Below are 21,945 nucleotides of genomic sequence, written 5' to 3'. Positions count from 1 at the left end.
GATAAATTGAAATCCATGACTTTATTCAACATAGGCCAGAGATCCACACCTTGGCAGGGGGTGGGGGGGGAAGAGGTTTAAATATTCTCTGTATATATCCTTAGGATCTCAGTGAGAATCAAAAGGATAGGATTTTAACAAGTGATCAGAGTAAGAAATTGGAAGACTACACAACATATTTTGTCAGTTGGTCTAGGTCATACCTCATCCATCTCTTCACTCTTCCTTTTCTTTCTTGGCTTGAGCACTTTAACTGTAACTGGTAAGGTGCTGCCCTGGTGTTTCACCTCCATCTTATCGGGTTGCAGAGGTGTGAACTGAATTTCCATCTCTGGTTTTGGGAACCGACTAGTATTTCCATTTTCTGTGGACACTTCTGAAGAGTCAAGGACAATTTCTGAATGGTCCTGCAAATACATGGAAATTTTAAGAACACAAGTTTTAAAATAACTGAGTTAAAAACCCCATAATACATATCTTTCCCCAATGGATTGCAAAGTAAGCGTTCCATTTTCCAGCTGTTCACTTTCAGAACACTTCTAATTGAAGGAATCTACTTCAACCATAGCAGAGTTTAACCCTTACTTTCTAAAACTTTGTTACATTTAAAAAAGTTAACGTTTCTATCTACAGTCACAGAACTTGAACTCAGCCTGATACTATGTTTCCAAGTCATTTTGCTCAAGGGCAGAGACAGAGAGTCACAGTTTTCACAAGTAGCAGTAGTAGAATTGACATAATTTTCATCTTAACTCTGCTGCTCCTTAGGAGCTAGGCAGTGATAGCAGCTTTTGAGAGAAAAGTATAACCTTTCTCTAGCCTCTCTTTAAGGAATTTTCCCTTCCCCTTCTACACCAAAGAAGTTGTGTAAGTAACAAGGTCCAACTAGCAAGCTACAAGCCAAATTCAACCTATGAGAGACTTCTACATCACTACCTGTTCTCTGGAGGAAGAGCAGGCATTAAGGTAGCCTATTGCCCACAAGCTGAAAAGCTTGTCTTGTACCTGCCTACAGCCAAACTGCAAGAACTGCACAGTGAGGGTGGGATGGAAAAATCAGTTTGACAATTCTTCTTCCTCAGCAGCACTTACCTTCCACCATCCACCCAACCCTGTTTTTCTTAGCAAAACCAGCAAGTTATAGCTGTGGTCTTCCCAGCTCCTGCATCTCTGTGGCAGCAGTTTAGCTGCTGGCTAGCATACAGAAATGGATTCAGCAGCTGTTTGAATGAAACCTGAAATACAGGCTTTTGGGGTTGTTGGTGGTTAGAAATTGCAGGTGGCTACTACTACTGCTGCTAGTGGGGTCCCAAACAGACTAGCTGCTGTTGCTTCTTGAAGGGAACCCTCCTCCTCTCAAAAAGGAAAATGATCAAAGCTCATGGAAAGCCCAAAGATAGTCACATTCTTCAACAGGCTCTGCTGGGATTCTGAGTGAGAATACAAGCACCACTGCATTCCCAAGAATGGAGTTGGCTAATACAAACATTTTTCTTTATAACTGCTACTTCATGAGAGTTAGCAATCAAAAAGTTACACAGGAATGGCTAGTGTCATTAGCTAACAAAGCCACACACAAGAATCCTGCAGTGGAAGAAAGCAAATCCAATTTGCCCTGCTACTGCTCATCCATTTAAAAGGGTTTATATATTTGTTTCAAGTGACTTATCTAATAATCAGCCACTTCATAAGCATTGGTGAGAGGTAGGATTTCAAGAGCATGCAGCTGAAGTCAGATACAGCTATTCACATGATTACGTTATACATCTTTTATTTCTACCAAAATCCACTAAAATCAGGTGATCTGATCACCAAGAAAGGTATTTGCAGAATAAAACTTTAGAATTGTTCAGACAACAGGATACATTTTCTTCCCTATTCTGCATTTAGCAAAACCCATACAACTGCATAAAATTTTTAAATTTCAGTTTTGTACCAACCTCACTTAATGAAGGGGCACTGCTAGGACATCGAGATAATGAATAATTCCCTTTACCTTCATCATATCTAACTGAAATACTTGACAAAGTATAGGATTAGTCCTGCTTTGTTTTTCTATAAACTGTAAATATTTAGAATGAGAAGAGATTATGCTAAACTGTAAACCTCAAAATATTTTGATTTTTCTAAAGCTACAATATAAAAGCTCAAGTGCAGACAGCTAATGAACACCTGGGCTGAAAGACAACAAAGTTTAAGGCAGTAACATATACTCACAATGCCATCATAAGATGTGCCCTGGCTGGGTCTCACCAACAGTCCATCTAGTTCAATATTCTGCCCCCAAGAGTGGCAAAGGGAGATGCTATTTAAGGATAACGTGTGTGAACCTGGTCACCTTGTCATCTGTCCTCTCCATACTCTCCCAGCATTCTTAGCTGTTGCATTAGAATTGTCAGAGTCTACACCACTGCTTAACCCTCAGAGTATCTATTTAAAAATATATTTATGGATTTCTACTACAAAATTTTTCTAATCCCTGCTGACAGTACCTGTTTCCACCACCTTCAGAAAATTACTAGCTGCTTCATATAGGAATATGTTATTTTAACTGTCTTAAAACTATTTCCTATTAGTTTCATGAAGTGCTGCCCAGTTCTTGCAGGATTTTAACAAGGACAGTTCTGCCTTCTGTTTACCCACCGCAACCATGATTTTGTAAACCTCAGCCCCATAACCCTCTGGTGGCCTTAACCTCTCCTAATCAGAGTGCCAGCTTCTTAGCCTCTCCTCACAAGGCAGGAGACACACATCATCTTGATCACTTTAGATTTTCTTCTTTATCTCCACTATATCTTTCCTGAGAATTATTTGACTTCCCCCCAAAACTCTACATCATTCACTTCACCACCATAATAGTTTCTCACATGATAATACTGTTAGTAGCCTCTCCTTATTCATAACATTAAGTATTGTGGCTACTGGCTTGAGGTAAATACTTGAGCACCAACTGTTCACAACAATTCTTTTCTATAACTAATTTTATAGCAAAAATAACTAATTTTATGGTGCTCTCTTAGCTGCTATTACAAAGTTATATAAAGCAATAACCATTCTGAGAGCTATCCTCTACTCCCTCATACATCACAAGCTTTATCTATACAGCATTAGCTGAATTGATGAAGTAGCAAGAAACTGGCCAGTCTTATTTGGCAGTAGACAGGAAAAAGATGAAGAGAAGTATTTTATCATTCAGTCCAGTTCTGCCACAAGAGGAGAATCGCATCTTCTAGCAGCCAGGGGAGGGTCTGCTAGGAAATCCATGTTCAGCTCTGTTCATTACTAGTTAGCAATAGAGTCACATAGCATTAATTCAGTTTAACAGGAAAACTACCTCATTAAAAACTGCTTATGTAGCACACAAGGGTTTGGTCAGAATCAGAAGTCTCAGTACAGGTGCAAGCCTTTCAATTTTTGTTCAGGAAATATGCAAAGTCGATCTTTTCTTTGTGTAAACTTCAAATACTGTTTTGTTTTTAAGTAAGATGCAAGATACTGTTCTGTTCTTGTGAACCCCATATGGGCTGGCAGCTCTAATTACAGAATCATCTCTATTACCACACTATACGTGACATCAAGAAAGTTGTTTGAGCTGAAATCCCCTTAGCACTGAATAACCAAACAGAGGTGACATCACAAATAATGTGTCTTCAAATCTCTAGAATCTGGATTAGTTAACTAATATTTCCCTCAGGTACATAAGTTTTATAGTGTATAGAGAGGTTGCATTCTATTAACTAAAGCGTTTCTTTTTCTGAGAGGGAACTTGAAAGAGGGAGAGAGAAGAATGAACAAGAACTCAGAACTAATGATATAGTTAAAGTACAAAGAACTACAGAAAGTAACTTTTGGGAGATTCCCCATGTTGCTGAAATATACACTGAGAAAGCAACAAAACAAGTAAGTTATTAACATATCATTAGTACATACTTTCTATAAATATAACAAACATACCTCTTTGTTTACAGACTGATCTATTTTATCTTGTCCTTCAGGTAAAGGTACTTCTGCCAAGGACTGAAGACTTTTATGGTTAATGCGTTGTTTCAATTCCTTTATGAAGTCATCTTTCTCAGCCAGCTGTTTTCTTAGTTCTTCTATATCAGTTTCCTCATCCTAATAAACATAGCAAAAATTGCTACAAATTGCAGGATTGGCAAAAGAAATTAACATGTGCATGAGCATCATTACAATTACTCAGTAGCACCAGTTTTAGAATTGCAGGCTCAAACAGCCAGCTGTCCAACAAAAAGCTAACAACTTCATGTATGAGTGGCCTCTATTTAAACTCAAGAAAGGTCGTATAACAGCCTGGGAAGATGTAATGTAAATTTTTTTTATTTTACTCCACTTATGTAGGGTTATAAATTTCACCTCCCATTGTTTGTGAAGTTCTTGGTTCTGTGCAAAAGGCAGCAGATGTGATAGTTGTTTCAGATTTCCAGTTCAATCAAATGATCAAATAGACTTGAGTGTTTATTTGAACTGCTAAGTTTTTTGAAACTTCAGTTACTGTTACAAATTCAGTTTCAGAAAAGCATAAAGCTTTTTTTTTGTATTAGCTGCAAACAATTTCAATATGTTTGAAATAGAGCCAAAACGTAGTGTTTTGCAGAGTTAGTGAATAACAAAAGAAAAACCACAAAAAACAACTACAAAAAAAATCCCACAGAAACAAGAGAAAGAATGAGAGAGGACCTTTCCTGAATCCTTTACTGCAGCTTGTTTCAGTTCTGCTATTTCTTTATCTTTTTGTATGGTGTTAGAAACCAAAGTCTTGAGCTGTACTTCCAAAGCTTCTATTAATTTATCTCTTTCTTCACGCCACTTTTGAAGATTGTTGTCCTTTTCTACCAGCTGTGCAGCAAGTCTTTCCTGAGTGGGGGAAAAAAATAGGTTAGAATTGAACACCACTTCTACAAACCATCTGAACTGTTTTGATAGTTTAGTTTTGCATAGTTAGTACTATTTTATGGCCTTAGTAGACTTGAGAGCCTATGTAGATCTTAAAAAGCTCACACAGAACTAGTTTTGCTACAAATATACAAAAGCAAACCATGCTTCAAATTAGAAAAAACTGTATCTATATTTATACTCTTTGTGAAGAGAATTTTTGTCAAGAACCACCACTCCTGTTTGTCCACTTTCTGATTTTATTACTAGAAAGTCTCAGGCAAGCAAAGTCACAGACAAAGTGAAAGTAGTCCTAAGCTCCTAACATCCTCCTGTACCGATTGCAGGTCTGGAAAGTCATTGCTAACTACTTCTAGATGCAAGTATAGCTTTAGATTGTACAGATTCATATAATAATTTCATATGCTTAAGAAATTACAACCTTAATACAGTCCAGTGACTAGGCAAGGTATTCACCTTGTTATTAACTATCAGTCACTCTACCTTGAAAGTGGTATGGGAACAAAACCACTAACATTTTGACCAAGTATTTTTACTGGAAAGATCTGGAAAGAGGCTTTTTTTGTCAACTACTGCTTGCTTCTTCTCTTCCTTCTAAAGCCTCATAGGCTTCTCCCACCCCCCCCCCTTTTTTTTTTTCAGGAAAGCCAAGCAACAAATCTTGTTTTTCAAAGTATGTTTTCTTAGCTTCATTAAGTAGCAATTCATTTAAGCATAGGTTACTTACTGGTGTTTTACACACAAGATGAAGTTTGAAGAATTCATAGCAAGGTGGTGGTGGTGATAGGATAGAAAGGAACAGGCACACTAACTTCCATTACGTATTACGCTTTTTCATTTTGTGACACTCCTATTCTTCCCTTTCACATTGAGATGATCTCATGTAGGCTTTGTCATGTGATAAAGTGAGGGGACTTTGACAAAGGCCAGCTACCCTCAAGCACCCACACTGTTAACACTTGACATGAGATCTGCTCTGTACTAACGACTTACGCTAGAGGACTCTGCTAAGACCTCCAGTCACTTACAATTTCTGCTTGCTGCTCTACATAACGTTCTCTGTCATCCGCGAATTTTCTCATTTCTCTGTTGCGATGGCTCTCAGCTTCTTTCACTTCACTCATGAGTCTCATTTTTTCCTCCAGCCAATTCTTTCTATCAGTTTGATACTTTGCCTCACTTTCCTATTTTAGTGGAACCAGAAATAAAGTCATAGGCAGAGATTAAGCAACAAAAAAAGAAGTCTTAAAATCCAGATTACCATTAAGCACATTAATTTCAAAAAGATAACAGAAATACTAGCACAGTTTTACTCCAGCATATTCCCAAGTGCAAGTATTACATTCTCATTTGTTCTTTTCCATTTAAAAAAATTGTTCAGCAGTTCTCAGAACTTATTATTCAGACTGGCACATCTTCAGGGAACAGGCTTTTTTCCCTCTAAAAATGCTCTGGGTAAGTCAGAAACACTATTAAAGTTACACCAAAGGTAATGGCAAAAAAACCCTTTTTACTTGCAAATTCCCAATCTTTTATACTTGCAGAACATGTTAGAAAACCTACTTCAAGACTGAAAGGCAAAAAATGCAGCAAAATTTGAATGGTAAACAGAGATAGTGTGTAACTAAGAATGTTGCTTCAATGCACAGCAACTTTGCCTCCTTTTCTACCACAATCAAACCTCTTGTCAGACATTCTCCCACACAGGACCTGAAAAGCTGCTTGGGAAAAAAGTCTACTTTCTAATCCAAGGAGAATTAAGAGGTAAATCCTTAGTCTAACAGGAAGGACTTACAGGTCACACAGCAAGCACAAGATCTTTAAAGAGTCTGATTTATTTGCCCAAGCAACTGATGGGAAAAAGGCTCGAAACAATCCAACTCTTGACATCTGTTCAAGACAATTTTAAGAGGAGCCCAGCTACAGAAGCACCATCCATGGTAGCATAACATAGTGAAGGGTGCACTCCATTATGGAGCATCAGTGATGCCGTATATTACAAAGACACCACATCCAGACTTTGCTGCACTGATGCACTGGAGTTTTTAGAGGAGGTTTCCTTTACCAGAACTTGCCACATTGTGCCCTAATTCTTGAAGATAACAACACAAAAAAAATTTAGACTCCTAAATGAAAGTTATGGCTTTAAACCTAAGTATGAACTACATCACCATGTTTTACCTTCAGTTCTTTTTGCAGCTTTATTAATTCCTCATTTTCATCTATGTTTTTTTCTGTGGTTTTGCTCATCTTTTGCTGCCAGTCACTATTGCTCTGGTTATTCAGCTCTCTATATTTCTGCTTCCATGCTTCCAGTTCTAGTCAGTACACAAAATGAGGTTATATAACATAATTTTAAATGCATATTTGACCACATTCACATCCTTCTACTAAAGTTACTTGGATTTATCAGCTATGACCCCAGAGGGACAACAGAAGCCTTTAACTGTTAGAAGCTTGTTATGTACTATATAAAATTAATGCCTAAATTACACTCAGCAAATCAAAACAGAGATTTAAAGCAGCTATCACAATACATCCAAAATAATTTTGTCTCCTTGCTCCCTTTCCATGGAGAGATTACCCCGAACTAATCTGTTGGTCTCTTCTAATTTGGCTTCAATCACTTGATCTTGTTTAATCTGAGTCTGTTCTTGTTCTTCTAATGTCATCCGCATATCTTCAATTATTTTTTCCTTTGCACACAGATCTGAAAATAAATTTACAGATGAGTCCCCATCCTAGTTCCCACCATTCTCTCCCAAAGTGCCTTCATCACAAGTAATTTCCCCCATTTCCTGAGATCTAAAGCTCTATTAGAAAGAAATAGAGTATCTCTACTAAACTTTCCAAATCCAAAATTCTGAAGTGATTCTCATCAACTTGATTTAGGTGAGCATTTTAGTGTTAATGTCAGACTAAGGCTTGTATTATACGAAAACCTAACTATTGTTCCACTGCTAAATGTTTATCAAACCTGCAAAAACTGTTATTGTGCTAGTTCATGTTTCAGTGTTTGACTTTGTTAACATGGCCAACTAAAGCAGCAAATAAATACCAATATCTAGTAAGTTAACACTGATACAGCAAATCCAGTCTTCTTTGGGCTTATGTTTCTTATTCTGAGACTGTTTCTTTGATTTCAAATATTCCTGTTCATAATGATTCAATAAAAATTAGTTCCCAACTGTAACATTTTAATGCCCAGGTTGGAGTTTCTCATTATTTTAAAATATAAATATGCAAGACACTCCAAATTAGTTAACATCACAACTCATTATGTTGCCATTCTACACCCAAAAAATGGCACAATGAGGGCTTTTTCTGACCTTTACATGCTTTCTCATACTGTTTGGAGATTTCTTCCAGCTTCTCATTATTCAACTGCTCCTAAATATCACATTGAAAGAGAATTAAAGAAAACATGTCAAAAACATGTTGAAACAAATATACATGCTAGATATTAGTAGCTTTTATTTATTATTTATTACAGCTCAGAATGAAAGTATTTAAAGACAAACAGTGTTTCATCTGGTGAAAGGAGTATTCAGGCTGACTTAAAAAGTGTTTAGAACACATTACTACTAACATATCTAAGTGTGACTAATCAGAATCAGGGTATCTGCAGGTATTAAGTATGTATTTACTAGGCAGATTGGCAAATTATTTTAAATAATGTCCTGCAGTGAGAAGTTCTTTAAACATCTTTCATTCATCCATTAAGACTAATTTCAGCTGGTTACTCTTGTTTTTACCCCAGTTTCTGTAAGCTTTCTCCTGTTGGTTGGAAAATTTGCCTCATTACTAGATTAGTTAAAAAAACTAAAAGCAAGTAAAATTTAAAAAAATAGAATACCTTTTTAAATTGCAGGATTGTGCGCTGTTTGATCTCTAATTCTTTACTAAGCTGGTTTTTAATTTTCTGAAGTTCATTAACTTTGTTCCTCAGGGATTTCTCCTCAGATTGCATTGTACACACCTGTAACAATGCACAAAGACAGCAAGAAAAGCTAGCATTTAGCTATAAGCCTTTTATAATCTCTGCAAGTTATCTAAATAAAAAGATATTTTAATCAAGAAGCAAATTTTTGCAAGCATCTTTGCTAAATTTCAGGGGCTAGAAGTACACTGCACTGTACATCCTTCCTAGGGAACGATTTTCACCATAGAATAGAGTATTAAATTTGGCAGAAAGAAAACCAACAAACCACACCACCAGAACCAAAACACCAGGAAATAGCCTAATCAAACTACAAATTCAGTTGTCCTTTAAAAAAAAAAAAAAAAGGGTTTCCTGACATGTGATCCCATCCACTCCTTACTGCTTCTCAAAGGATTATACACTGCATGTTGAGTAGGGAAAAGGTCCTGAAATGTTAGGCTGCTGGGGAAGACATTAATACTTTTTTAAGGCTTAACTTTCAAGCCCAAACTCTTGCAATAGTCTTCTGGGTTTTAAGTTCTTGTGATATCCCACGAGGTTCTAAGAAATCCTACTGCTTAATAACTAAATACTAACAATCAACATTAGTAAGTTATTCTATTTTTTCATTTCTTCTCCCCAAACTTAATAGAAAACATCTCAGATTTTAAAAAGTCTCTAGAAGTTCATGCTTTCCTTTTCCAATTAATCCATCTTTTCCTCCCAGAGAGGAGCATTTTCCAGAAGTCTGAATTCTGAGGCTTTGAAGTCAGCACAAAAAAACAACATAAGGCTACTGTTGTTATGAAGATAACAAAGTCCTTCTCCATAACCAGGCTAGCCTACTTTTGACAAGCCTTTTTCAAGTGTATTAATAAAATTTACTTCCCCCTTCAATATCAGTACTAATCCATGTTTTGACATCTGGTCTTATCTTTAGCTTACAGCTTCAATGGCAATGTAACTTAAGATTCACTCTTACTCTAAATGGATTGCTGAACACAGCCTTATTATGAACCACTTTTAACATCTGTAGCTTGAGATTTGTGAAAACAGGTTTTACTAACAGAACCCCAAACAAACTTGCAGAAGAAACATTTGGCCTATGGTTACAAACCTCTTTTTGCACTTGCTGAATTTGTTTTTTGGCATCAGAAAACTTCTCTTTCAAATCTGCATATTCTTCCTCTTTCCTCTGCACATCTTTTTTCAAACTCTGTACAAGGGTAGAGCTCTCAGAAAGATCTTTACGTAGCCTTGTGTTAGAAATTAAGAGACATAAATAACATTAGTGTTATACATCTCAAAGAAACAGCTTTTACACATTAACTCAGGCTCTTTGATGGCTGGTTTTATTCATGAATAGAATCGCAGATCTATCAGCTAAATGACAAGCTTTATAATTTTACTTTTGGATTTCAGCTACTTATTATATGATCCTGAAGTAACAAACCGCTCAGATTCACTCTTGAACAGTGTAATTTTTTAAAATTCTTTTTTTAAGCACAGTAGAGTAACCATTTCTACCATTAGATGTCCTTACACAGTAACAAAAGGGACAAGGTTAATATCAATTAAGTTTAAACTTGATATTTACATCCCAGACCTTGTAAGGATCAAAGTAAATAAAAATCAAAAGAAAGTAGAAAAAACAATAACATTGTAACAAGTCCTGTTGTTATTAAGAGCTACAAAATAATTAAGAAGTTTAATGGGTTTATTTTTAAATGGTCATATTTATTTTAAAAAGCTTACAGTAATTTATCTTGGATTTTTACTTTACAATTAACTAATAGAAGATTTCTTAAATTCTATAATTAACAATACAAAATAAGGTCTCACAAAAGGAAAACCTTTCAAAATTTTACAAACACGGGGTCAGGGATCCCCAGACCTTCATGCTAAATTGTATTTTAGAGCACATGCAGGTGCCCACAGATATTGGAACTAAAGAAACCCTAATCAGAAGGGCCACACAGCATCTTAAAGCTATTTTTACATGATTGCAATTTCCTTGCCACATAGCAAATATAATCTCTCAGATACATTTAATCTCTTATTTCTTAAAGATTTAAAAAGTAGAGGGGGCTGGGGAAGTTCTACTCTCCTACACCCATTATTCCTTCAAGTTCTTATAGTATACTGTGTTCACCTAGAATAGCTATTACCAAAACCAGCTGTTTACTGTTTAATTACTAGGCTTTTTTTTTTTCCTTTTTTCTTTTCCTTTTTACCATTCAGTCCTTTCTAAAGAAAACATTGAGTGCTTTTATACATGTTACAGGATATAACATTAAACTATGTCATTTCCTCCAAAAAGGGTATGCAACATAATACTATTAGAAATCCCCAAATAATTCACCATTTCCTGTTTCGCCCTACAATAGTTCTGCATGATTTAGAACCATATTTCTGAAAGAATACACAAACGGGTGAGGAAAACATAGCTAGGAAAATATGCAAATATAGAAATCAAGTAGTGTATTAAAAGTTCTTAAGCAGTTTGGTTAATAAAGTTGACAAACATACAAATGTGTTATGTCAAAATAAATTGATGTTCACAGAAGGTAGTTTTTACTTGAGTCTATTCTCAAAGAGCTAGGAATTATCTCATTATTTACTTACAATTCTATAGATTGTATTTGCTCATACTCATTTTTCTCTTTATCTTGAAGAGTGTGTTTCATGTTCTCCAAGCTGTTCATCAACTGCACAACTTCCTCCTTTAGATTTGCTTTCTGATCATTTAATTCTTTCAGTTTTTTGTCTGAATTGGCACATTCCTCTTGCAGAGCTGCTGTATTACTTTTCAGATTTAAAATAATAGATTCTTTTCTTTGAAGTACTTCTTCTAACCTTGTTATGATGCCATCTTTAGTTCTAGAAGCCTCCAAGAAGCATTCAAACTCTATTCTTTTTTCCTCGTAGCTGGCAGCTTGCTCTTCCAACTGTGCAATTACTCTGTGATCCTCTGCAGCCTGGTTTTCTAAATACTGATTCTTCTGGATGTACTCTTGTAACTGTTTCATAAGATCTTCTTCCTTTGTGGACTGATGATCTTGATTTGCAGTCTCATTTAACTTTATTTTTAGTTGATTATTATAATTTTCAGCATCATCAAGTCCCTTCTTTAAGTCTTCAACTTGTTGAAGTAGTTCTTGAATCTGATGACTTTTTTGTGAAGAAGCCTTAATAATGTTTTTGCATTCTTCCCAAATGCTTTCAACACTACAATGAAAGTTCCCCTGTCTCAGATCTGCTGTAGAAGCAGTTTGAGACTCTATGCATACAGGACTCATTTGAGCTCTCTCTAGTTCATCTTTCTGAGAGTCTAATGAATCCTTTAGATTAACTGAATCAATATCCATAGCGTAAGACTCTAAGTGACATTTATACAACTCATCTACTTTGGACTGCATTGTTTTAATTAGTGACACTTGATAAATTATATTTTGGTTAGCACCTTCTACTTCGTTATTTAGCTGAATAATCTTTTCTTCTTGTTCCCTATTTATAGTTTTCTGTTTGTCCAATTCAGAAACAATCTCCTGATAGTCAGCTTGACACTGCTGAAGTTCTTCACCTAAGCCAGAAGCCCTTTCTTCAGAGGCAGAGAGCTTGAGATTCAAGTTTTTTATTTGCCCACTGAACTCTTCTTTTTTGTTTTTTTCTCTTCTGCATTGTTCTTCAAGTGCAGCTAGCTGACCTTCCAAGGTTTCAGTTCTTTCCTTCAGTGCTAGTATTTCTGCATAGTTCTCAGTATTATTTGTTTTCACATATTCAGTTCTCTTCTGGTCTAGAGAGTCATCTTCCCGACTCTCCTTCATACCTCCTAAAAAAAAAAAAAAACCAAACCCCAACAACAGTTCAGGATGATTAAAATCAATAGTACAAGTCACTAGCAATACCAAATAGCAATTACTATATGGAAAATGGTCACCATCTGAAAGCCACACCCTTATATCATATGGCATTTTGAAGTCTTGAAGTAAAGCCCCTCTGAACAGTTTAAAATGCAGTAGGTGCCTCTTAGGCTTATAGACATAGTTTGCAGCAAGAGGTGTTCAGGAGCCTTAAAGAACATTTTGCCATGGCTCTATTCCAGCCTTCTACTCTGCACCACTATAGAAAAATCTAGCTAGCTTTATTAATATGTAGTAATACCTGTGAGCTAGATAACATTTACAGTTATGTCTAGTTTTCACCTTCACTGGTTCTTCAACAATCCTTTTAATACAGCCAATCACTCATTTTACATTTAGAAAAGCAATGGTATTGTATACTTTCCTGAGAATTTTCGTTCATACTCAATATACCCTTACTTTAAAAATTAAGCTAAAAATCCAGCACAAGTTTTTTGCTTAGTGTTTGGGACCTTCTCTTTTTTTAGTTGGTTTCTAAACTAGATAAAAGGATAAATACTTACGCCCACACCTAATGTGTTGCATGTAAGGTTCTCCCAGAAAGATCTACAACATTCTATCACAATCCCAATTTTCCATAAACATTTTATTAGCTTAAGACTGTTCCTCCCCCCGCCGAAGTAAAATCATATGCATTTCACCACCTTCAAAATTGACTCCAGCTGTATTTTACACAAATGTTTTAGAATCCAACTGTGTCCATTTAGTAACACGCATGTATGTTTTAGTATTAAAATCAAGCCTGACTATCACTAAAGGATTAGGTCATCACAGCTATGTACTACAAGGAGATACTATAGATTTCGGTGAGTACTGCAACTATAGTAAGGTGGAGTTTGGCAGTCATCTCACTTTGGGAGCACTAAGCACATATGTACATGTGTACTGCATGAAAACATCCTCTGAACAGATCCAACAAGGTTTATAGAGTCACTAACAAAAAGTCATACTGAAGCATTTGCAATAGTGGTTTCCACCTCAATTCAGGTTTTGGTTTTTGATTATCTTTAGAGGGATCAAATTCTACAGGACACTTTTTTCCTCCTGCTTTTCTGTACCTTTTCTTTTCTGTTCTAATTAGACGTATCAAACATTCCTGCTAGGTCAGAGAAAACAGCAGCTTTACTTTGGCTTGTAAAGCCATGCTTCTAAATACAACAAGATTAAAACTTTGGGATTAGGAGATGGTTTTCTCTGAAAGCCTAGTTGTTAGTCTCAAGAGAACATATCAGACAAAATATTACAAACTCCTCACACTGGACATGAATTTTACATACTTCACTAAAAGGGAGAGGTGCCGAGATGTCTTAAGACATATTTTGTCATCTAAGGTGCCAAGATAAAAAAAAGTAGCAGAGTTTTGCCCAACAGCTATAGCGAGAAGGGTATGATCATTCATAAGAGGATTTAGAGGTGATCGAGATGCTTTGTACTGACAACCACAATCATGTAACAAAGCAGGATAAATATTAGTGCAAGAAGATACATGATATTCAGTGCAGAAGTTTTTTATGTAGGAAGTACTAAGAAAAGAAAAAAAATCTCATCCCAAAACACGGGCGGAAAATCCTAGAGAAGAGTATAAAAACCTGAACCTCAAGACAAGATAACCTGTCTTCTCCTGTCCCGACAGATTGGAAACTGGCCAATGTGACGCCCATATATAAGAAGGGTCGGAGGGGAGATCCAGGAAATTACAGGCCTGTCAGCTTGATGTCAGTGCCTGGGAAGCTGATGGAGCAGCTCATCCAGACTACCATCACACAACACATGTGGGACAACCAGATGATCAGGCCCAGTCAGAATGGGTTTATGAAAGGCAGGTCCTGCTTGACAAACCTGATCTCCTTCTATGACAGGGTGACCTGCTTATTGGATGAGGGAAAGGCTGTGGATGTAGTTTACCTTGACTTCAGTAAGGCCTTTGACACCATTTCCCACAGCATTCTCCTGGCAAAACTGGCTGCTCGAGGTTTGGATGATCGCACGCTTTGTTGGATAAAAAACTGGCTGGATGGCCGGGCCCAAAGAGTTGTGATGAACGGAGTTAAATCCAGTTGGCGGCCGGTCACAAGTGGTGTCCCCCCAGGGCTCAGTTTTGGGGCCACTCCTGTTTAACGTCTTTATTGATGATCTAGGCAAGGGGATCGAGTGCACCCTCAGTAAGTTTGCAGATGACACCAAGTTGGGTGGGAGTGTTGATCTGCTCGAGGGTAGGGAGGCTCTGCAGAGAGACCTGGACAGGCTGGAGCGATGGGCTAAGGCCAACTGTATGAGCTTCAATAAGGCCAAATGCCAGGTGCTGCACTTGGGTCACAACAACCCCCAGCAGCGCTACAGGCTTGGGGAGGAGTGGCTAGAGAGCTGCCAGTCAGAGAGGGACCTGGGAGTGTTGATTGACAGCCGGCTGAACACAAGCCAGCAGTGTGCCCAGGTGGCCAAGAAGGCCAATGGCATCCTGGCTTGCATCAGAAATAGCATGGCCAGCAGGGACAGGGAAGTGATCTTACCCCTGTACTAGGCACTGGTAAGGCTGCACCTCGATTACTGTGTTCAGTTTTGGGCCCCTCACTACAAAAAGGACATTGAATGACTCGAACGTGTCCAGAAAAGGGCAACGAAGCTGGTGAAGGGTCTGGAGCACAGGTCTTATGAGGAGCGGCTGAGGGAACTGGGGTTGTTTAGTTTGGAGAAGAGGAGGCTAAAGGGAGTCCTCATTGCCCTCTACAACTACCTGAAAGGAGGCTGCAGAGAGATGGGGATGAGTCTCTTCAACCAAGTAACAAGCAATAGGACAAGAGGTAATGGCCTCAAGTTGTGGCAGGGAAGGTTTAGACTGGGTATTAGGAAGCATTTCTTTACAGAACGGGTTGTTAGGCGTTGGAATGGGCTGCCCAGGGAGGTGGTGGAGTCCCCGTCCCTGAAGGTGTTTAGGAGTGGGGTCGACATAGTGCTGAGGGATATGGTGTAGTTGGGAACTGTCAATGTTAGGTTAACGGTTGGACTAGATTATCTTTAAGGTCCTTTCCAACCTAGATGATTCTGTGATAGGCTACTAGCATATCTAAATTCTACAAAAGCCATCACAAAGTACCTGTGCTCATTTTTCTATTGTACCAAGTATGTTCAACGAGAACGGTTAAGTGTAAGTTTATTTAAGTTTCATCATTACAGAGCATTTAACAACTCAGTTCTTAAGTTAGATGCCTTATATTCTCAATAGTCACAAATCAAACATTTAACATGACCGAAGAGCTTGCTCTTCCCAATAAAGAAAAAAATCTCAGTGCTGTCATTAATTGGCAGTTACCTAATTTCTTGTTTGAGAAGAGCTATCACTTTTCTATTTTTTGCTTGTTTAAACAAGCTTCAGTCATGAGACAAGAAACCTACTACTATATAGTATATCAAAGAGTCTACATCAGCTTCAGTTCTCACCCCCTTCCTGTAACATTTATATAGGTGGCACTATCAAATGGTCATGCTAGGACCCAGTATTCATCCCAACCAAAAAAGGTAGAGACAAATCAGAGATGCATCTGGTACAGACAGAAGCTTTTCCTAAGAAAGACTTCAAATTACACTTATTTGAACAAGCTGTACAAACATTAGAAGTGGATGACAGACCATCGGTTGACCTAGGCTAATATTTTGCCTCCTTTTGCTGCTGTTGGCAGGACCAGCCACTTCCCACAAACCTTTTCTGACATAGGACAACTGGGAATGTCGGAGGAACATGAGACATACATCCCTGCTTAATCGTTTCAGTATCTATGTATGAACCTGTTGGCCGTTAGCTTGTCTAACCACTCCTGGAATCTGAGAATTATCTGTCTCTCTCACCTTCTAGGGCAGCAAATGCTAGAAGTTCACTACCCATGGCATGAAGTGCTGTGTTCCATAAACTGATCTAGACTAAACATTCCCTTGTTCTTTCACTGCAGTGATGAATGACAGTCCAGCATTCAGTTTATTCACCATCTGTATCCTCAGTTTTCTGTGATCATGTGAATTTGACAAGTCTCCTTTTAACATATTTTATCCCTCTTTATGGAGATAGATATTTTCTGATCCCCATTTTTAACGTTATTCTCTTTGTCTATCCTATCCTCACCCAAACAATTGCCTGGAAGATCATCTTTCTTGCACCTATTCTGCAGGAAGAAGGCAAAAAAGGGATACAAAGGGAAGATCTTTCATTCTCCTTTGGCATATGCTTTCCATAGTTGTATGAGAAACTGGAGCCCAGCTCTGTCCTGAAGTCAAGTCAGAGACAGGCAGATCTTACAAATACCATTTTGCACAAGTCACTACCATATAGTTCAATCTCACCAATTAATAGACTTTAATGAAATGGGTAACATAAGTAGTGGTGTCCTTTTAAGTTCTACCCTTATGATTGAAGGTCTTCAACTGTAGCTAGTTTATTCACCTCATTCTAAAAAAACTGGTAAGCTCGCAGATAAAGCAAGGAAAGCAAAAAGATTGGAAGTGCAAACGTGAGAGCTGCACAAAAATATGTATCTGTGGACTTAAAATAATTTTACTTGCATTCAAGTGAAAAGCTTTTCTCCTTTACCAGCACTGTCACCTTGAGCAAAGCTGGTGTGTTCACAGCATGCATACAGAATGAAACATCAAGTTTCACAGTACATGCTGTATGCCTGAACAATCAGTAACTCATTGACACCTTTGATGCTTGCGTAGGCAATTTTAAAAAACTTGAGCAGGGGATGCTACTTTCCCAGAAGTCCAGCAACAGGAAGTTTAGTACAAAAAAAAACTGTTAAGAAATTAAGAACTACAGCTGAGTCTGCAAGTACATTAACAGATGAGAAAAAGCAGCAGAAAGGAGAGTCTAAAAACTAACTTGTATTTTAAGCATTTAGGACTGAACAGTGTAGGACCTTCCGCAAAAGTTGATATTTACATACCAGTTACTTTGATTTACAGTTCAACATAGTAGATTTTCTCCTCACAACAGAATGTTTACACTTCACAACTTTTCACTTCTGTTCTGGAATAGTAATCAAGTTTTTTTGGAAGGCCCCCTGTTGAGTGATGGTAGAAATTTTACCTTTCTTTGCAGGTGGCTCTTTTTCCACAATAGGCTTACTTTCAGAGTAACGTTTTCTTCCCACTTTCAATACAGTCTCCTCACAATCCTTGAATTGGCTGCTTTCAATCAGTTCATTAGAGTTCTTTTCTGCCAATTTTCTTTTAATGGTAGTTACAGTGTTGTCCTGTGTTAAAATAAGATAAATTACTTTGAAGTTTTACAAAGTGAGCACTTAAAAGGCTTAGTAATCTTTTAGATGCAAATATTTTTACAAATCTATCTGGGTAACCTGTATATGGGTTGTCAGAAGAACAAGTCAGTTACAGATCAGTTGCTTAAAGAAAAAGCAGGTACACCTTCAGACAGTAATAAGCACAATGTTTTGCACTGTACAGAAAGTAGAGCAAGAGACTAGGAAACTACGAAATGCAAAAGGAGTTTACCACCTAAAGTATCCAGTGTCAAAAGAGTGGAGGAAATTCATGATTTGCTCAAGGGGCCAATGGTCAGCTCTACAAGTTCATCACTTTCTTGTCATAGTTGGTAGAGCTGGGAGTCTTAACCACCTTCAGCAAAGCCACAGATCATTTTTGTCATGAAAGATCTGGTGCAACTTAAAAGCCTAGTCAGTTCTGTCATACATACTTTAGACTATATATTTGACCAAGAATAAAGTTTCTTTACTCACAAGATGACACAAGTGGCAAGCCATGCTGGTTGCCAAGGACCAACCACTCATCTAAGTAATTCATTAAAAAAAAAAAAATCTATAGAACAGACTTGAGGTTTGTGTCACATTTTAAGTTTCATCCCACACAGTCTCATAGAAACACTGGACAGAGTTGGAGCCTTTCTCTTGGAAGGAGCAGTGATAGGAAGCAGTCATCACAACTGTTACCACTCTGAGCATTCATACTATTGAAAAGCTAAGTTGCTCAGAGGCAGAGAGGGAATAGAAGATTAAGTATGGTCAAAGCTTTAAGTTCACAGTGGAAGAGAAAAATGGATCAGAGTGCTGCCTAAGTTTAACTTAAAATGTTCTCAGAACTACATTTCAGGTTGCTGGGCATCAGGCTCAAAAAACCACCTAACTGCATGTTTTGATTTTTTTTTTTAACCTGTGTACATGTAGCCAAGCTAGTCTTTTGGCATTCAGCAGCTAGCAGTAGACTAGCCAGCTGCAAGTTTTATTAATCACATCAAAAGCAGAGATACCCTGGCCATCCACTCTTAGATCAAACTCTGCTCAACATGTTCATATTATTGCTCTGCTTTAAAAAGTTTGTGTGCATGGTGGTAGTAGGTGGGACACACTGACTTTTGTTGCTAATTTACACAATCACCGTCCTTCTCACATTAACTTCTAACTTCAATTAAATTTGAGCTTTTGCTGCAGCAAAAGCTCCTTTCCTTCCTCTTCCATTCAGGCAAAAATAAAAAAGACAGTGACATAATCCCTCTCTTCCCATTGCTAAAGTCCTCCCAGTTTGAGTGTTGTTTTTTTCTTTAGAGTGGCTCTTCATAGTCTCATCTACAGTCCTCCAATAATAACTCCAGATCACTGCTTCCAGAAGTCCTATTTTCCACACACACCTCTGCACACATTTTGCTGTGACTTTAGTTTCAATGCCAACTTTGCCTGCTACCATTTCAAGAAAGTAGCAATTACTTACAGAAAATTTCAATTTTCCAAAATAGTCAAGTCCGTTATAAGCACAGATTTAATCTTTTTGTAAACAGAAAATTGAGATGTCTAAGACTTACATAGTCTTTTATGGTTTCTTCTAAACAGGATATCAAATCTTGCAGTCTTGTGATAGCATCATCTTTTTGCTCCACAATGTCCATTAGTACTTCAATCCTTTTATTCTGCGTATTCATTTTCTTAGAAAAGGAAGTGGTTCAGTCAATGTTAAATTCTTGAACTATGCAATGCATTTAGAAGCAAGATCAGTTAAGCTAAGCTTGATACAAAAAAAGCTAGAAACATACTACAATAGCATTTTAAGCTACTGAAATTTTGTATTAAAGCAAGTAATTTTGCACAAGTTTTTTTTGAGAAAGTTACCTCAGTTGCTTCTTTAAGCTGCTCAGCAGCCTCATCCAATTTAATCATCTGCATTTCAAAGTCTGTAACAGGAAAAGAAGCCTGCATCAAATAAGTGGCTATTACATAGTTTACTCAGTAATCCATTTTTCCAGATCTTCTGGTACTTTAGTAGCTTTTGAATAGACTCATTTATTTTTGTGTTGGCTTCTACTTACAGGACACATTTCAAAAGTTCAGGTTTTTTTGAACAGAATTGGGCCCTGCAACCCATATAAAATATAGATCACATCAAGAGACTTCTGCTGAAATCATATTATGAGGTATTGATACTTTTATCTATGAATGTTCCACAGAATACCTGAAAACACTGCATCAGCAAAATGTAAAGTGCTGGGATCACAATATAACCATGAAATCAAGAATAATGTTGACATGTTACCCCCACAATTCAGACATCTTCAACTGACAGTTTTAAGTTTTGTCTTAAAAATGAAATAATCAAGGCCTGTGGAATTGTTCAACCCAAACATACACAAAACAATTGATTACCACCTCTATACAGATGATTTGGTTCCAAAATCCTGCTCAACTGGATTATTTCTATTTTACAGTAGCCATTTCTTTTTTCTTTCACATCACACACACACCCAGCTCACCTTTGGTTTTCTGTGTCAGCTCTTCTTCAATTTTGATTAGTTCATCTGCTTTCTTTGTCAGCTTTTCTTTGGTGTGAGTTAGTTCAGTGCTAGTTTTTCCCAGTTGCTTTTCAAGCCAACCTATAGCTTCCTGTGGGTCCTCTAGAGACACAATGTACCTGTATGTTTCTTCCGCCTGCTTTTTGATATCAGTGACATCATTCTGCAGAGAATCAATAACATCCTCGAGATCAATGTAAGTGCCTGGCCCTCTGCCATGTTCTTCATCCTGAAAGATAATTTATATCCATTTAGAAATAGCAAATAGTTACACAATATCCATTATTTCTACTGAAAATTTCGAAGAACATTAGGTACTCAAAACATCTAAGTACAGTTAATTCTGACTTCAAAGCCATCTTGTAGGTTCACAGGCAATTCGATTGACAGCTTCTCTCTACCTTCACACAGAAGTCTCCAGTATCAAGTAACAGCTACTTTATTTTTAAAGCATTTAATGGCCCACCATGACATTCCCTTTTATATCACCACAAAAGCATCCCCTCCAAATTTAATATAAAAGCTAGCATTTTTACCCAATGAGAATATTGAATGAACACAGCAAGCAAACAGTTTTAGAAGGAATACATCTGAAATTTTCAAATATCAGTAAAAGTTTGTGAGGTCAAATAAGTTTGTGGTAACTTATCAAATTAAGTTGTACTTAAAACACTGACTTTCTATCTTTCCTCCTTGTTTTTTTAAAAACAAAGGGTTCCAAACTCACAAGAACCAGCCTCAATTTAAGAGTTTAGTTATGCTTAAGGGTATATACGATTCTCATTGCTTCAGTTGTGACTACAATAGCCTTAAGAGGAAAAAAGTCTCTGGGACCACTCCAGTGCAGTCCATATATGGGGTCTAAGAAATCAGCTTCAAATACCTTAAATAGGCACTCAATGCAACAGTTTATAGCATAATTGCAGCTTTTCCTCCAGTTTCTTTGTACACAGTAATTTTCACTTTGTGTTGCAGAAATGCAGAAAACCCCAGATTCCTAAATGCATATCCGAGGCACAGCAACTACTCCTGTTTAACATGATAAATATATCTTGCTGAGGATACAGTTAGGCAGCATGCAATTCCTTGAAACCATTCTTCTAATTCTTGAGACATACCATCACCATAACAGGTAGTTAGTGAAAGGGATGTTATCAGGGGGATAATACCAGAGGTCCAGCTTGTTCACTGCAAGGCTTATCCTTTAGTTCATTTTCTTCATCCATGTCTTCAAGATAACCATTTACAAGTTCCTTGAAGATTTCCAGGCGTCTGTCAGAATCTTCTTGAAGCCGTTCTCGTTCGTAAGAAAGGAACTCGCTATATTAGGAAAAATAAGTCAGATAAAAGCTAGCTAGTATGAGCTGCTACAAAGTTATTAG

At 37.3% G+C, this 21,945-nt stretch overlaps 1 protein-coding gene across 3 annotated transcripts in view; it reads right to left on the bottom strand.

Annotated features, from left to right (window-relative positions):
* Positions 1-21,945, bottom strand: part of KIF20B (kinesin family member 20B) — a 44,695-nt gene that overhangs the window by 6,207 nt on the left and 16,543 nt on the right. For all 3 annotated transcript variants that reach the window (XM_074874905.1, XM_074874907.1, XM_074874906.1), the window contains exons 16-30: positions 21,733-21,883; positions 20,525-20,792; positions 19,887-19,948; positions 19,583-19,702; positions 17,837-18,002; positions 11,462-12,668; positions 9,954-10,092; positions 8,771-8,893; positions 8,244-8,304; positions 7,499-7,624; positions 7,096-7,232; positions 5,943-6,098; positions 4,699-4,875; positions 3,955-4,116; positions 204-407 (exon numbers count right to left, since the gene is read on the bottom strand). In XM_074874905.1, the coding sequence (XP_074731006.1) occupies positions 204-407; positions 3,955-4,116; positions 4,699-4,875; positions 5,943-6,098; positions 7,096-7,232; positions 7,499-7,624; positions 8,244-8,304; positions 8,771-8,893; positions 9,954-10,092; positions 11,462-12,668; positions 17,837-18,002; positions 19,583-19,702; positions 19,887-19,948; positions 20,525-20,792; positions 21,733-21,883 (3,259 nt within the window). The remainder of the gene's footprint in view (positions 1-203; positions 408-3,954; positions 4,117-4,698; positions 4,876-5,942; positions 6,099-7,095; positions 7,233-7,498; positions 7,625-8,243; positions 8,305-8,770; positions 8,894-9,953; positions 10,093-11,461; positions 12,669-17,836; positions 18,003-19,582; positions 19,703-19,886; positions 19,949-20,524; positions 20,793-21,732; positions 21,884-21,945) is intronic.

Source organism: Strix uralensis, chromosome 7, assembly GCF_047716275.1.
Source record: "Strix uralensis isolate ZFMK-TIS-50842 chromosome 7, bStrUra1, whole genome shotgun sequence".
Lineage (NCBI taxonomy): Eukaryota > Metazoa > Chordata > Aves > Strigiformes > Strigidae > Strix > Strix uralensis.
This window is presented reverse-complemented; position numbering and strand designations above follow the sequence as displayed.